At 37.9% G+C, this 15,018-nt stretch overlaps 3 protein-coding genes across 4 annotated transcripts; 2 read left to right on the forward strand and 1 right to left on the reverse strand.

Annotated features, from left to right (window-relative positions):
* Positions 1 to 170: 170 nt before the first annotated feature.
* Positions 171 to 2,961, reverse strand: LOC144663789 (uncharacterized). Of its 2 annotated transcripts, XM_078524860.1 has the most exons (6): positions 2,692 to 2,961; positions 1,939 to 1,971; positions 1,562 to 1,603; positions 1,435 to 1,485; positions 790 to 876; positions 171 to 513 (listed from the first exon to the last, which is right to left on the reverse strand). In XM_078524860.1, the coding sequence occupies exons 1-6, from the start codon at positions 2,848 to 2,850 to the stop codon at positions 430 to 432; spliced, it is 456 nt and encodes a 151-aa protein (XP_078380986.1). In that variant the 5' UTR covers positions 2,851 to 2,961; the 3' UTR covers positions 171 to 429. The 2 variants fall into 2 exon arrangements, with proteins under 2 accessions (XP_078380986.1, XP_078380992.1); XM_078524866.1 differs by lacking the exon at positions 1,562 to 1,603 and having other exon boundaries at positions 2,692 to 2,959.
* Positions 2,962 to 3,143: 182 nt separating this feature from the next.
* LOC144663877 (dolichol phosphate-mannose biosynthesis regulatory protein-like) lies at positions 3,144 to 7,439 on the forward strand. Its single transcript, XM_078524964.1, has 4 exons — positions 3,144 to 3,250; positions 3,448 to 3,537; positions 5,870 to 5,972; positions 6,893 to 7,439. The coding sequence occupies exons 1-4, from the start codon at positions 3,248 to 3,250 to the stop codon at positions 6,952 to 6,954; spliced, it is 258 nt and encodes an 85-aa protein (XP_078381090.1). The 5' UTR covers positions 3,144 to 3,247; the 3' UTR covers positions 6,955 to 7,439.
* Positions 7,440 to 7,901: 462 nt separating this feature from the next.
* On the forward strand, positions 7,902 to 13,783 carry LOC144663869 (sulfiredoxin-1-like). Its single transcript, XM_078524952.1, has 2 exons — positions 7,902 to 8,112; positions 12,975 to 13,783. The coding sequence occupies exons 1-2, from the start codon at positions 7,903 to 7,905 to the stop codon at positions 13,182 to 13,184; spliced, it is 420 nt and encodes a 139-aa protein (XP_078381078.1). The 5' UTR covers position 7,902; the 3' UTR covers positions 13,185 to 13,783.
* The last annotated feature ends 1,235 nt before the right edge of the window (positions 13,784 to 15,018 follow it).

Here is a 15,018-nt window from a genome sequence, read left to right on the forward strand (position 1 = left end):
TGTTTTGTACCGGAGTTGGTGCTTAAATGCTAGATTACCGGAAGGGGCGTATAGAGTGCTACACTTTCCCTTAAATTTCTAAACGTGTTGAACGCCAGTTGAGTCTAAAAAAGCCCTGCCGACGGAATTTTTTTAAAAACAGCGATTCAAACACATACATAGAGACAACATTTAGCAGTTTAAGTCATCAGTCTTTAATGATTGCTAAATGTAAAAGTAGCTGACAAGTTTGGTGGCTAAAAAATTCCATAAAAGGCAATAAAAAATATTCTTCAAAGCGCAGTCTCCCTGTTTTTAGAAAAGAAAAAAGCCGAAAATCCCAGTAAAAAATTCCCTTACATGTTAATTGACTTCAAAAAGCAAAATTTTATTTTCTATGCTACACCATGCATCATAACTGCATTTTTGTTATCATATTGCATTGTGAGACTATTTCTTGGTGAACTCAAGGTCATCATCTTCGGGATTCAATCGCAGCTTATCCTTCAAAGCCTCTTTCAGATCAGGTTCATCCTGAAAACAAAATAGGAAAAATTAAAAACTGACCCATTAAATGGAACTGACTAAAAGAGAAGTGTTGTTCTGGTGTTTCATACAACTATGCAGGTGTTGTGAATTTGGTCTACTAGGCAATGAAATGAAATGAATTACAGAAAATCATCGAAGAGATACTCAGCGAATCTGCTAGAGAGTAATCCAAGGTCGAAATACTTGTACGCCTAAAAGAAGAGGGATAAAAGAGGCGTATTTTGGGGAAAAGCGGTGAACTCTAATTCAGCGAGTACTTACTGATTGGTTTGAGTCGGGTGGTGGTTCAAGCCCACTGGCTTCTTCCTCGCCTTTTGGAGGTTTTACTTCCACTATGGGGTCCACCAACTGTAAAGATGTATTAGAGGAGAATGATTAAACTGCGATTTCTCCTTACAAAATCAGTAGATTGTTAAGCACACAAGTAACGAGAATATGGAGAAAATCATCGACTTAGAGATATTTCTAGAATTTCTCAGAACTGAAGGGCTTGATACACTTCCTCAACAAATTAGATGTTGACTGTGACAGAAGCAGTGAAGATCACGTGATATCCTAATGCACCAATCCTGTGAACGAACGTGGACTGGGTACCATGTATGACGTAGCGATAGCGACAAAGCAAGTTATTTCGTGTTACGAGGATTGCTGACGTAATCTTTTTCTTGTGGGGGGGGGGGGGGGGAGGGAGTGCTCTGATTTGATCTACTCTGATAAATTCTGGTGATTAAGTTGAGGTAAAATATCTTCACTTTTAAGATCTGTTAATGAAACAGAGATACTTACAACTGCGCCCTTATAAAAGCCTGCAAAGTCTCTCAAAACCCAGTTCGAAGACAGGAAGATAAAATTGAAAACCAAAACCAAATACTTTGTGAGCATGATGTTTAAAATAACGTTACTTACCGGACGCTTCCCTGGTTCTTTTTTATCAGTTGTTTGGTTTAAATCATCATCCTGAAATAAAGTGATCACACATATAACTGTTAAATTAACCAAAGAAGCAACGAAACTCTAACAAATTGATAATTGCCTTAAAACCATCAGGATCCTTTGGTTCATCGTCATCTTGTTCCTGTTAAAAAATAACCTCTGTTCGTTTTAACTGGTTCTGTAATAACAGCGATAAGGAGATAGCTGAAAAAGTCCTTAACTTAATTAAAACATTCTCCATTCTGAACATTCTCTTCTCACAAAGGTTTCTTTTAATTTAATTTTTGGCAATTTTGTGGTACGTCAAGACAATTGAGACTGTTATCTAACTGATGGTTTTTCCTTATTCTCCCCTCTCTCTGCCATTCATTGCCGTGCAGCATAGTTGTTTCGAGAAATTAGCTGCTGATTTCTTGGGAAATAAAGACAGGTTCTATTGAAAGAAGATATTGATATTTGCGTGTAATACTTACAAACCTCTGGGACATAGTCTTCATCATCTTCCATGTACTGCACGTGAAGAAACAAAATAGGATCATATTAAAAAGGATACTTAGACTAACAACAATCTTAAAGTTCGTTAAGATAAGTTCTGATAAGTTGTCATGTCAGGAGAGATTTTTCTGCTAAGAAGGAGTGAAAAGAATTCTAGCGCTGAATCCCACGTAGTCATTTGTAGTCAGAGGCACTTCGATTTCTGAAGTTATTTTTCTCTTCGTAATAAGTGGATATACATTTGTTTATTTATTCGGGGATTATGTGCAGAGAGCAAGATATGATATTCTCAAAAGTAAAAAAACTATTTCCTAACGTTACCAGATAATTTTTTCCGTGACAAACTTAAAGCACTATAAGCCAAAAAAATCATGTAATTCGATCAATTAACCGATTTCAACTCGCACTGAAGTAAAAGTTTGAAAGCAATCCTATTATAAGAATTTAAATTATCAACAGAAGTAAAGAAACAATTAGCGCTACGACTATGTGCAAAGTGAAAACTCGAATTACTGTGTGTTTCCAATTCTTCGGTGTCTCCATTTTTTTTCGCCCATAACACAGTCAAAACTAGCTTTTTCAGTTTTTGAATAACATTGATTTGTGATTTTGATAGTGTCGCGCTAAAATCTGAGTGCTCCAGGACAATAACATAGTGTAATCTAATTGATCTGAGAATTAATTCAGTCCCGATTCAATCAAAACAAATTCATAATACACAAGGATGAAACTTACGTTGTCTTCTTCGTCCTCGACGTAATCTTCTGGCGCGTCATCCAACATCTCTCCATCGTTTGCGGGGGAATCGGCAAAATTGGGCTGTATGTCTTCTTCATCACCGAGGACGAAGCACAATGAGGTAAGAACCAAAAGGGAGAGAATCAACAACTTCATTTTCAAACCGATTGCTTGGAGAAACTTGAAATAGTTTTAAATTTGTTCTCGAAAGAGACTCCTTCAGTATAGCACCTAAACTGTGAATGTGGGTGATGGGAAATGAGCATAATTTTTCTTCCATGGTTAAGGACACGACTGCCTTATTCATGCACAGGAATATTCTTGTTCGCATTTATTAAAAGTTTGTTTACAATTTTGACAAAGGGGCTTTTGTTCCTTTTGACATCAGGACAAAAGTCTGGAAAGAAAGTTTGTTCCGGGTTTGTTCAACTTTACTTCCGGTTGCAGTTCCGCTGACCAATTGTTTGACGTCTCAATTCCTTGCGCCGAAGAAAGTTTGCAGCCATTTCATTCTAGTTTTGCTCAGTATTTCAAAGCATTTGCCCTTTTTTAAATGGTTAGTTTGGCATTTGAGTGGTTAATAATTGTTATATATTTATCCTGTGTTGAAATTGTTACAAAGTTAGCCCGTTTTCGCGAGTTGTTTGCTCTTCAATTCTACACATTGGCCGTGCGTGTCACCGCCAAAATATTTCGCTCCGTATTTTTTAAATCGGTTTTTGCTCACATATGTAAAATGTGAACTCATTTTAGGCTACAGGAACGGATCGTGCTGCTGGATATGGAATGATGCTAGTTAGTGCAGTAATATTTGCGTATTACACGATATGGGTCGTTTTACTGGTGAGTTTCCATTGTAAATATCAGATCCTTGAACTGTGTGACTGAAAATAATGGATTTCTGGATTATAGATTATAAGGAAAACTTTTCCTGGAACAAAAAAACATTCGATTCTGCTGGGTTTTATTCTGTGTTAAACTGAAACAGCCACGAAACATGTCGTCTCTGTGAATAGATCTTTCCAGATTTTTTCTTTGTGACTTCTGTTGTCATGACTTTGGACAGCCTGGGGTGGGGTGAGGGTGTTATAGGACTTAGGGAGGGCTGGGTGGTTTATAGGGGCAAATTACACAATAAATTAAAAATAAATGTAGGAATTAACATTAATCATTAGTCAGCTGTAGTAAAACATGTTTTATGACATTTCTGCCATTTGAGTGGTTGATTGTAAAAGTTATATACTTCCTTTGTTTACACTGAGGAGTATTTTTGAATTTTTTTGCCTTCTGATTTATGGCCAAAGCTTGTGCTTCAAAATATATTTACCTGTTTTTCTTATACACTGTGAATGGTTTTACTTGACTCGTGAAATAAACTTTAATGATCATTGATTGTTCTCCCCATAAGGCAAATAACAGTAAAAGTGAGTCCGCTGTGCGAACATTGTGGACTTTCATTTGATTAAAAGTTGACGTTATAATTAATCAATGAGTAACTGTAGCAGTCAACAACTTCAAGTTTCGAACGAGTATGAGATACAAGGCGAAAAAAAAAAGAAATTATCAATCAATTTATTTTTTACAAGACTGTTGGAAGAACAAAGTGTACTATTACTTGTCTTACGTACTACGCTTCAAGAAACACACCTTACCATTGCCGCTTGGGATGTCATGCAATGTGAAGGAGCGTGGTGTGACCCTTTGTCACGTCGTTCACGACAAATGCCTTTTTTTTCATGCAAATAAAAACCTAGAATCCTACAAGAACAGCAGTTATTAGACCAAAAGCCTTTCCTTACCGCTAGCAAGATAGGATCTATTTTCATTAAAAAAAGAAATGTTGCGTGGAGCACGTGAACTGTCTCGCATCGCTTGTTTACACAACCCTTATTTTTGTGTAAAGTTTGTAAACAACTCATCGAAAAACTTATTTTCTTTCAATGATTCTTTTTTAAACCTTTTTGGAATAAGAGCGTTTCAATAAGCTTTCACAAATAATTTCTTAGTAGCTTGTGTAGAAAGGCGGAGAATATTTTCTGTTCACGAAATATTCACTGAAGTCGGTTTTTGAGAGGCGGCGGACGTTATTTAACCGACAATTAAATTTTTTGTCGCACGGTTTGATATATGCATATTCTACGGTCCGATGTTTTTTTATTCTTATCATGACAATGTTTTAGTTCAGTTCTGAATACGACATCGGTCTTTTGTTAAATATACTACTTGAGAGAAATGGAGAGGTAATTATATCCCGGAGTCCAAGACAAGTAAAACAAAGATCAGCGAATTTTTGATACAACTCGTTGTGCATTCATTGTATGTGGCAAAGCTGAAGTAAATAAATAACCATTTGATTCGTTTTAATATGCGAATCAAAAATGCTCAAGCCGCACAGAAAAACAAACACTGCGGAAAGTGAGACAAAGTGTGAAAAAGAGAAACGTGACCTACGACCGCAGTTGTTCAGCTCATTAGATATGCAGATTCAGCCGTCGCGATTGTTTTTCACTTTTCTGGTTCCTTGATGTATATTTTCCAGCCACCACACGCTCTTCGAAAGATGTGTCAAAAAAGGCTTCTAGATTCAAGAATAAAGTGCGACTACTCGATACTGATCGAATTTCTGGGTGTACTGCCTTGGCTGCCCATCTCAGACATCTCACCGAAACTTTGGATTTTCCGATCACTGTCGAAAACTTCCGAAAGCACTAACCCGAGTTATCACGGAAAGTGACCCCCAATCGGAAAAAACTGCATCACAACAATGTGTAGACTTTAAAGTCCACACAAAAATTATAGACAGAAGGAAACAAAAGATTAACTTGTATCACTCCATTTAAAATCACTTGACTTTTTCAAACTTTTACTAAAAACTTTAAGCAAAATAAATAACTTGTAACTATGTCATCAAATATTTTATCTTTCTTACATAACAGTTAATTAAAATTAAATAAATTCAAGCTAATGTTGTACAACTGATATAACATTCACCCAAAGGAAAATTTTTCCAATTTGTTTTCTCATTGAAGAATTCAAGTTAAGGTTAAAATTTGTTATGTGTACATTTTTGCTTCTAAGATCAAGAGTGTATTGCATGGAATCTTGTGTAATATCCTGTTTATGTTGTTACATGTGACCTACTACCGGTATGTCTATTAAATTTTCTTTCTTTCAGCCATTTGTAGAAAAAGGTCATGCTATCCAGAGATTATTTCCACCAAGAATGTATGCTGTCATAATTCCAGTTGTTGCTGGTGTGGTACTACTAGGAATAATAGGTAACTGTCTGGCCCCAGTTATTCAAAAGATGGATAATGCTATCCACCAGATAAATGACTATCCGGTGATTTAACGTAGTATGTTTTGCAAACACATATCCACTGGATAGCTATTTATCTGGTGGATAGCATTATCCACCCTTTGAACAAATGGGCTCTGATCTTGAAAGAAAGGTTGAAATACTAAATTATTAAAAATAGAACTGTAGGTGGTTTGAATTGTGGGGCAAGAATGAGTCTGAACAAGTCGAAGGAAAAAATCCAGAAGTATCCTTTACAAAAGTGAACAAGCTTGTTCACCACTACTTCTCTCTTTTTTTTTCCTGAATTTTATTATTTTTTCTATGCATAATTTGAGTCTATAGTTTTCCTTGGTCTCTGAGGACCTGAAAAAATTTAATGTAAATGCACATTTCATCCAGTCATGAAAATTATTATCTTGGTTGCAAATTTTGAGTGTGTGTTCTAATCCCAGATTTTTTTGGGTTAAAGAAGAAATCAAATATCTAATGATTTGAACATGTTTTACTACTCATGTCGTGTTCTATGCCGTAGGGTTATGAAACTTGATAGCATTTATAGCTACACTTTCTCATTAACTGAATATATAGCCACATGGCCGGCATTCAAAGGGGAAGGAGAACGGGAGTTCGAGCGCGAAGTGCGAGGTAGAACAATCAATTATCACACTCTATAAATTCTGACCAATTACGACTTTTGCGTCCAAAATCTGGAGGTAAAAAACGATAAAAACAATAGGGTCATGGCAGGCGTTCCCCTCCCCCTTCTCCGAGCACGCTTTGCGCTCAAACTCCCCTTCTCCTTCTCCTTTGAACGCCGGCCATGCAGGCTACTGAATATATAACATTATGTAATGTTTAAGTCACTTGTTATCTTAGATTATGATTTTTATTTTTTAGGAATATTTGTTGCTGTTGTGATGATCAAAAGCAAGAAACCAGCCCCAAAGAAAGAGAGTTGAAGAAAAATAGTTATGTTAGGATTTGAATCAACTTATAGAAAAAAAATGGTGCTAAAAGACATCCCTGTTAAGAAACCTTTGTTTTTGTACATCAGGGTCTCTACTCCGTAAATTAAAATATATTCTTGTTTCTATATTTGAAAGAATTACTTGCATTGTAACATATACATGTACATTGTCAGTGGAGTTAGTTTTATCAAGAAATGGCTCACCAATAGTATAATCGTAAAAAAGGGTTTAAGAGAAGCAGCATAAAAATTATGCCTCATTTCTAATCAGTGACCTGGCCCCAGTTTTTCAAAGGGTGGATAATGCTATTCATGGGATAAATCACTATCCGGTGGATAGCGAAGTAAGTGTATATATGACAGTTATCCGGCCACTGGATAGCGATTTATCCGGTAGATATCCACCCTTTGAACAACTGGGCCCTGAGGTATACTCTGGTGCGCATTTTGATGGAAATAAAGGTTTTTAATATTAAACCCACTTGTGATTTGTTTAACTTTAGTATTGTTTAAAGGGGATTATGGTGAGTTTACTTTACACTTCTGAACATGGGAGAGCATTACTTTGTAGGGTTCTTATTACAGCATGACCCTGTGAAAAGTTTCAGTGTGCAAAACCCTCCCTCTTAATTATTTTCCATGTTAAAGCCAAGAAACAGCTCAAGACAGCCTGTAAGCTGAAAATATGGCTCGAAATAGCTTATAATTATATCTCCATTTATCCCTTGTTTTCATTGCCTTTATGTCAAGATTCCCTAAATTAATAATTATGATAAAGACAATTACCACCCTTCTGCTAGGAAAAACACTCGAAAAAGAAAAAAAATGCCAATGTTGTGAGAGTTTTACCATTCTGGATTCACTCCATTTCCCTTTTCCAATGTTTCAGTTCCAGATTCCAAATGTAAACGTCTTCTAAGCATGCGCAGTTCAGTCAGTTATGGCGAGGAGGTCGCCATGTTTGTTTTTAAGAAGGCTGCTTGCTGTGAGCTTTTTAACTGAGCCATTTATGCGCGTAATGGCTGCAGGTAGCAGCGTGCATTCAGCGGGAATCACAGAGGTCCATCAGGTACCTATAAACGTTATAAATCGACCCATACCGCCTGTACTCGAGGAAGAGAAAGTCAAGTCACTTATGAAAACAATTCAGGTGAGTCATTTTAATTAGGAACGTGCACGTGCTGAAATAACAGCTAAGCTTATTCATACGTTGAACATTTTATACCTCTCTGTCTCACAAATTATAGCTCAAAAGTGGGCAGAATAAACCAGACGTGTTTTTCAATCAATGTTGCTAGAGTAGGCCAAAGAGATCTAGATATTGGCTAAATAACCTATTTCTATCCCAAACTTTTAGAGCTTATATTTGTAGTTTCATTCTATTTTTAACTAACAAAGATTAAAGAAGGGAATGTAGGAACTTCAAGCAAAATTAACCCACTTCTAAATTACTAACTTAATCGACTTACTTGACTTATTTTTTCTATCAGTCAATTCCAAGCGAGATCATGGCCACCCTGGGCAAACCCCGGACCCTTGACATTTGACTTTTTTTCAAAATGTCTGATCAAATTCCCCACTGTGTGGGCCAGTTGCGCAGTCAAATTCCCGACCGGTCGGGGCTGGAATTTCATTGCGAGTTGTTTTTTGTCGTTAACACTAGGTCTAAACAGACACTCACACCCTGTTAATCAGCAAATTTTAAGGGTAGGAGAAAAGGTAGCTAGCAAGATCTTGCCTCGTCTATGGCAAAGGTCTGGTTACGGCCCTGATTATGTATGGTGTGCACAGAATCAACTATGTGTGTAACGAAAAACGAAGCGCATGACCTTGCGGTCCAGTGAAGCTGATGTGCCACAAGAAAATATTGAAGAAATGTCTGCACTGGTATATACACGCAGGTGTCACAGAATTTTTTTCTATTGAACATTTGCCCCTCACTGGTATATAGGCGGAAATGACAGCCGGCAGGGGCAGAAGGGTAATCTCCCTCCACCCTACATTTTTTAGCCACTTTCTCCCTCCACCCTACATTTTTTCACCTCTATTTCTCCCTCCCCATGCTTGTTTGGGACCATTTCTCCCTCCTCCCTATTAGGGTTGGCGAATGGTACCCAGAAAATCCAGGGTCTCGGAAAATTTCGGTCAAATCTCGAAATCTCGGAAGATTTTGTGATGAGTCTCGAATTCTCGTATTATTGGATTTTTTGGTGTCTCGGAGTCTCGAATTTTTGGCCGCAAGGTCTCGGAGTCTCGGATTTTATATTATTTCAGCCGGAGTCTCGGACAAAACGAATCGTTGTTAATGAGGAAAGTCTGTGTAGCAGAGCCTGCTTGTTAGATTTTACTAACTCTACTCGCTCTTTCGAAGAAAGGACCGCAGAAAGATGGTTCCGTCTCGTTCTCGTCCCCAGAGGCCGCGATCCTTCTGGTCAGAAGGCATTCTTGTTCCCAGGCAATAACAATGAACTCGACATTAAGTTTCAGACGACCCCGTAGACTCGACGCCGTATTGAAATCGCTTGAATACGATTTATGTATGTGTACGATCGTAGTCTTTCAAGTATGATCGATGGCGTGACCAGCCAGTATATTCAGTCAAAGATTATGTACACGGAAGGCATGGATTACTCATGGTTCAGAATTAGAAACTCTCTATTCGTATCGCTACTCAAATCATAGGTAATCATATAAACTTTAAATGAAAAGATTTTGTCTTACCCTGTTAATCCAATGTTTCGTGCTCTTCGAACTCTGTAGTACTTTGTGTAGTTAGTCTTGTGCTGTACTACATTCAAGATTTAGACACCTTGCTCTCCTATGCCTTACTTACACTGGAGTATATATAAGTCACGCTAGCGGTGAACTCTCAAGGAAATTCAGCATAGGGCAGGACAGAAAGATGCGATGAACTGATATTCCATTCAGGGTGCAAGTAGCTGTACTGCAATAGCAGAATCTCTGACCCGTTTCATATAAAACACTCTATAACAATACTATAACAATTTCTTTCATATGAATATCGTGGCTAAAATTCGGAAAATTTCTAGAACATTATAAGAATGATCCCTAGCCTGAGATTTTGAAAAGAATATAATTTTTATGTTAAAATTGCAAATACAATATAGTTATATGTTTTAAATAGGCCATATACATGTAAAGCTCTTTGTTTCTCCAAACGATAAAAATTGCAAATGAGCGTAAAAAACCGCCACTAGCCAAAAAGTCCGATGCTTATGACAGTTCGATGAACGGACGATGCACTACGACGGTATGCATGGTATACGACATAAACGGAGATGTAATATGCTAAACTTTAAGAATATTCACAAGAGTATTTTCAGCCTAATCGTATCTATAACAAAATTCTCGATTTTGATTGGTTCTGCGCGCACCTATTTGTCGCGAAATCGGCGCGCCATCACGTGGGTGTCCAATTACAGGTATCCAATTTGAGCAACTTCAAATTGGATACCTATAATTGGACACCTTCGCCATTCGCGCGTCAATCACGCGCATTTGAATGGATTCTTTCTTGCTGTTTTCCTGCTTTTTGCACATCCAATTGCATTTGCCTTTGACTTTTTCATACAAAAAAGGTTCTCAAAGACTTCCTAACCTCGAATTTTGTCCAATTACTATTACTAACAGCGGCGGAAAAACTTGAAATATACAGCCTGGGCCGGAAAACAATATTCAAATAGAAAAAAAAAACAAGAGTGTACGTCACTTTGCACTTGTAGCTTTTACTGGCGTATCTATGTGGAAGCCTTAGATATCACCCTCTGGAGGTTGTTGCACTGTTGTCTTCTCCGGTCGTCATTTCGTTAGAGGATTCCTTCGTGGGAATTCGGCTCAATTCTGTCACACACTGTTCACACACTCATGATGAATAACTTCATCAATTTCCAAATGAAAGTCATCTTCAACATAACTGATAGAGTCGACGGCATTCAGCTCACACACAACTTGATTCAACTTGATCATACCGGTATTAACTCATAGTGAAATAGCAAACAGTCCTCAGAATCTGGCGAGTAGATGTGGAGTTTTGCTGCATCACTTGGTTGGTGTGGTCTCCAATCCTGCGCCAACATTCCAAGCAAAGACATTCCTGACGCTCTGTGATCGTGTGAAACCAGAGGGGTGGATCCTTTAGCAAGGAATAAATGCAGACAGGATTCGGAATTCACACTACCTTCATTTCTGCGAGAGACGTCGTCATCATCGCTTTCACTACTGCTCGACTTTGTTGATTGCATATTGCTCCTCATCTCCACGAGGCAAGACGAAGGGTTTGCAGTGAACGTTTGAACGCCTTACGCAGAAATTGGAAGGGTCCCAGGATTATCTTTTGTAGACTTAGCTCTTACCGATAGCTGGCGTATTGCCTTCCCATACTCATGGGCCCACTTCCTCATCTCAGACACCTCTTAGCTTGTTCCGGGATGTTTAATTAGCCGCGGGAATTTTGGCAAATCTCCGAAGCTAACCATGCCCTCTAGGACCTAGTAGTAAGACCTTCGGTTTGTATTTTAAGAATCAATCGCATTGGCATTTCTTTTTAAATGGTACGTACGTTTCAACATACCTTCTGTCACTTAAACCAGAGTAGTCAGAGTGTAACGAAAACATTTCCGGTCAGAATTTTTTACACGATTGAGAAAGTTGGAGAGAGTTTGAAAGCTATAACGGTCTTATAGCTGAGCTATTTACGTGTTTAGAGGATAGATCCCAAAGTAGCTCAAAGTTAAGTTCCGGTAACTTTTCTTTCGGTGCGGCGTGAATCTAATATCACTACGAAATAAACGCTAATGAAAGCTGATAAAACTCTAATAGGTTAATGCATCACATGAATGGGATACAGTTACATGTTTAATAGGTACAATTCCTGGTTCTCTGGATTAGTCTTGGAATGTTTCCAGATTTCCAACGTGGTCGCAAAAACAGTGAATTAAGCGCATATAAGAAACGTTAACCTATTTACAAATTGTTCAGCTAGAACACGCAAGTGAACAGTTATGGATAGTCCATTGTTAAAACTAGCCAAAGCTAAGGTAAATGTGCCAAAAACACCTGGAGACCATGCGATCATGTAACCACTTACTCGTTATTCTTAAGCTTTATACTATCTCATACTACGCTACTTACGTTTTCGCTTTCAGCGATGCTTTTCCTTCTCCCATTCGTCGTCCATATTTCGCTATGAAGCAGTTCACAAAAAACTCCTAATGGCAAAAGCTGAACAAAACCTTCAAGGGATCAGATCTGGCGACCTTCGAAAAACTGAAACTAGAGACTGATACTTTCCGAACGGAAACGGGAAGATGTCGTGACGCAAAAGCTCGTATGATATGACAGAGCGCGTGACCTTGGATAGTTGAATATCGGGTCGTGATAGGTCGTAACAAGGTTGCAAAGTTAATCCATAACTAAATAGTAGCAGTTGGCGTCTAACTGTGAGTTATACTTAACGTCTTGCTAATCTCGGGCTAAATGTTTTACTGTGTCTCGGGCTCGGTTTTTTACTGCACAGAAGCTCACAGAGTCTCGGGCTCGGATTTTCTAAAATAATTTAAGTCTCGGTCTCGGATTTTAAAACAAGGGTCTCGGCGTCTCGGCGAGTCTCGGATTTTACCATTCGCCACCCCTCCTATTCTGTTCCTCCCCCCGCTGTAGACTAATGGCATGACTCCCACTACCTTAAACAAATACCAGCAAGTTTTGACCCTCTCAAAATGCCATAAACGTGAACCGCACATCCTAAAAACAGGGACGGCGGAGCATTTTTTCTATTGGGGGGGGGGGGGGGCTTACTAGTGACTTGAATAGAGGGGCTTTAGAGACTCTTCTCTTAGACAGTCTTTATTTTTTCAGAAATATTGGGGGGCTAAGCCTCCCCCCCCCAGCCCCCCAGCTCCGCGGTCCCTGAAAAAATTAGTTCTTCACACCACACTTTCACCTTCTCTTGGTCTTTAAGCATGACCAAACCATTGTTTTCTTTCACTTTAGGATAGGAATCGAAGACATTCAGTGCCACCAATTGATGTGATGTGGATCAAAGGAAGACTGGGGGGTGATTATTTCTATTCATTTGGTGGATGTCATAGGTATGAAGCATACAAAAGGCTCAACAAGAAAACTATTCCCTGCAAGCTGATTCCATCAACAGTTGAAATCCTTAAGGTTTATCTTGGATCATCTGTTCCTGATCTGAAATGATCATCGACAAGAGAGAACATTGGTTTGGATTACTACAGTAAGTAGATAGAGTAGCTAGGTAAATTTATAAAGATATTATTGCATATATATATCATAAAATAAGAGCCATTTCATATTCTAATATATTTTGTAAATGATTGTACATACATTGTATTGTATTGAAATAGACCAGTAATACGACTTGTTTTAATAAACATAATAGTTTTATTACATGTATGTCTAAAGTAATTTAAATTGAGTTTGCAGAGCAACATATAGTACATCTTGTTGTACTTAGCCTGCGTAGCAGATGCCTTGTAGAGTTTTATGGAAATTGCGAAGGGTACAAGATATTGAGAAGTCCCAAGCACGTGCTCGAAAACTACACAGGCACCTGCTACGTAGGCTATGTTGTACTTTAGAACTTGTCATAGGCTCAATTACCGGCCACTGTTTGGAGAATGATCCCAGGCTTCTTGGTAAGGAACAAAGACTGAACTGGAGAGAGTGGCGGAAATCAATCCTTATAAAACTAATGTCCTGGTCTTGGCCATATATGAACACTATATTATTTTTGTAACCTAAATATAAATTGAACCAGTGGTCCTGGACACACATAACAGAGTTTGTATTCTTTTGATTCTTTGAAATTCTATGACTTTCCATGACCTTTTCCATGACTTTTCAAAGTTTTCAATGACCTGAATTTGACCATTTTTAAGCGATGACGTCAGGAAATCGCTTATTGCCATCGCAAGACCGACCCGATCTTTTTGTCTTTTTGTCTATTTCGGTCGAACAGAAATCAAGTTTAACTTGATAACAAGAAATCGCCGCATAGAACACAAAAGCAAAATACTCCCGTGCAGTTAGAATGGAACACTACAAGAGACTAATTACATATGATGAGATCTATTAGAATTAGTAGACAGAAATTTCTAACATTTATAATTATAAGGGCCGTCGTGAACAAGAGACCGTTTGACCTTTCTCGCAGCTTAAAAGCTAGCACCTGCGTATCGTATGTCCTTTATCGGAAGTCACACACTACAATATAACGCAATCTACTGTTGTTCAATTGAGCAAATCTACGAAGAAAATGTATTATTAACTTTGCATCCTTGGCCTGCCTACTGTTTACACTGCAATTGGATAACAGTCTTTATCCCGTCCTCAATTATGTTAGACCCTTTGTGAAACGTCATCGCTTCTGCATGCACTGCATGCCATTTATTCTTGGAAGTTGTCAAAAATTATCTTGATTTTGGGTACATTTTTACCCTTTCCTTCACAAAAAATAACCTGCCTAGACTTTTTTTTGTACAATCAACACCATTTTCCATGACTTTCCATGACCCACACTTAAATTCCATGACTTTCCAGGCCTGGAAAATGAAATTCTAAAATTCCATGACTTTCCAGGTTTTCCATGACCTGTACAAACCCTGTATAAGCAATACATTGAATGTTCTAACCTCCAGTCAAGGGACATCTTTTAAAAGCTAAGACTGTAGGTCATGAGAGATTTAACTGTAGTACTGCACAGAAAAAAGAAAAAGCTGCTTCCCCAGGCATAATTATTTTTGTTCTGACAAAAACATAACTGTTATGTTAAATCAAAATTATAAGGTCTAAGACACCCGACAAGTACAATGTAGGATAAGTGATAGTTTATTACACAACTATGTACCGGTACATGTACATGGATCAATTACATGCTTTAAACTTTAGCTAAATTACTTAACACAATAAAGTTAAGTTGTTTTTTGTTTTGTTTTGTTTTTCGATAAAATATGACTTGATGTAATTTAAAGTACACTGCCAATGCACTCAAGAAAACTATAAAATATAACAT

Source organism: Oculina patagonica, chromosome 1 (assembly GCF_052425735.1).
Source record: "Oculina patagonica isolate OP01 chromosome 1, crgOcupat, whole genome shotgun sequence".
Classification (NCBI taxonomy): domain Eukaryota; kingdom Metazoa; phylum Cnidaria; class Anthozoa; order Scleractinia; family Oculinidae; genus Oculina; species Oculina patagonica.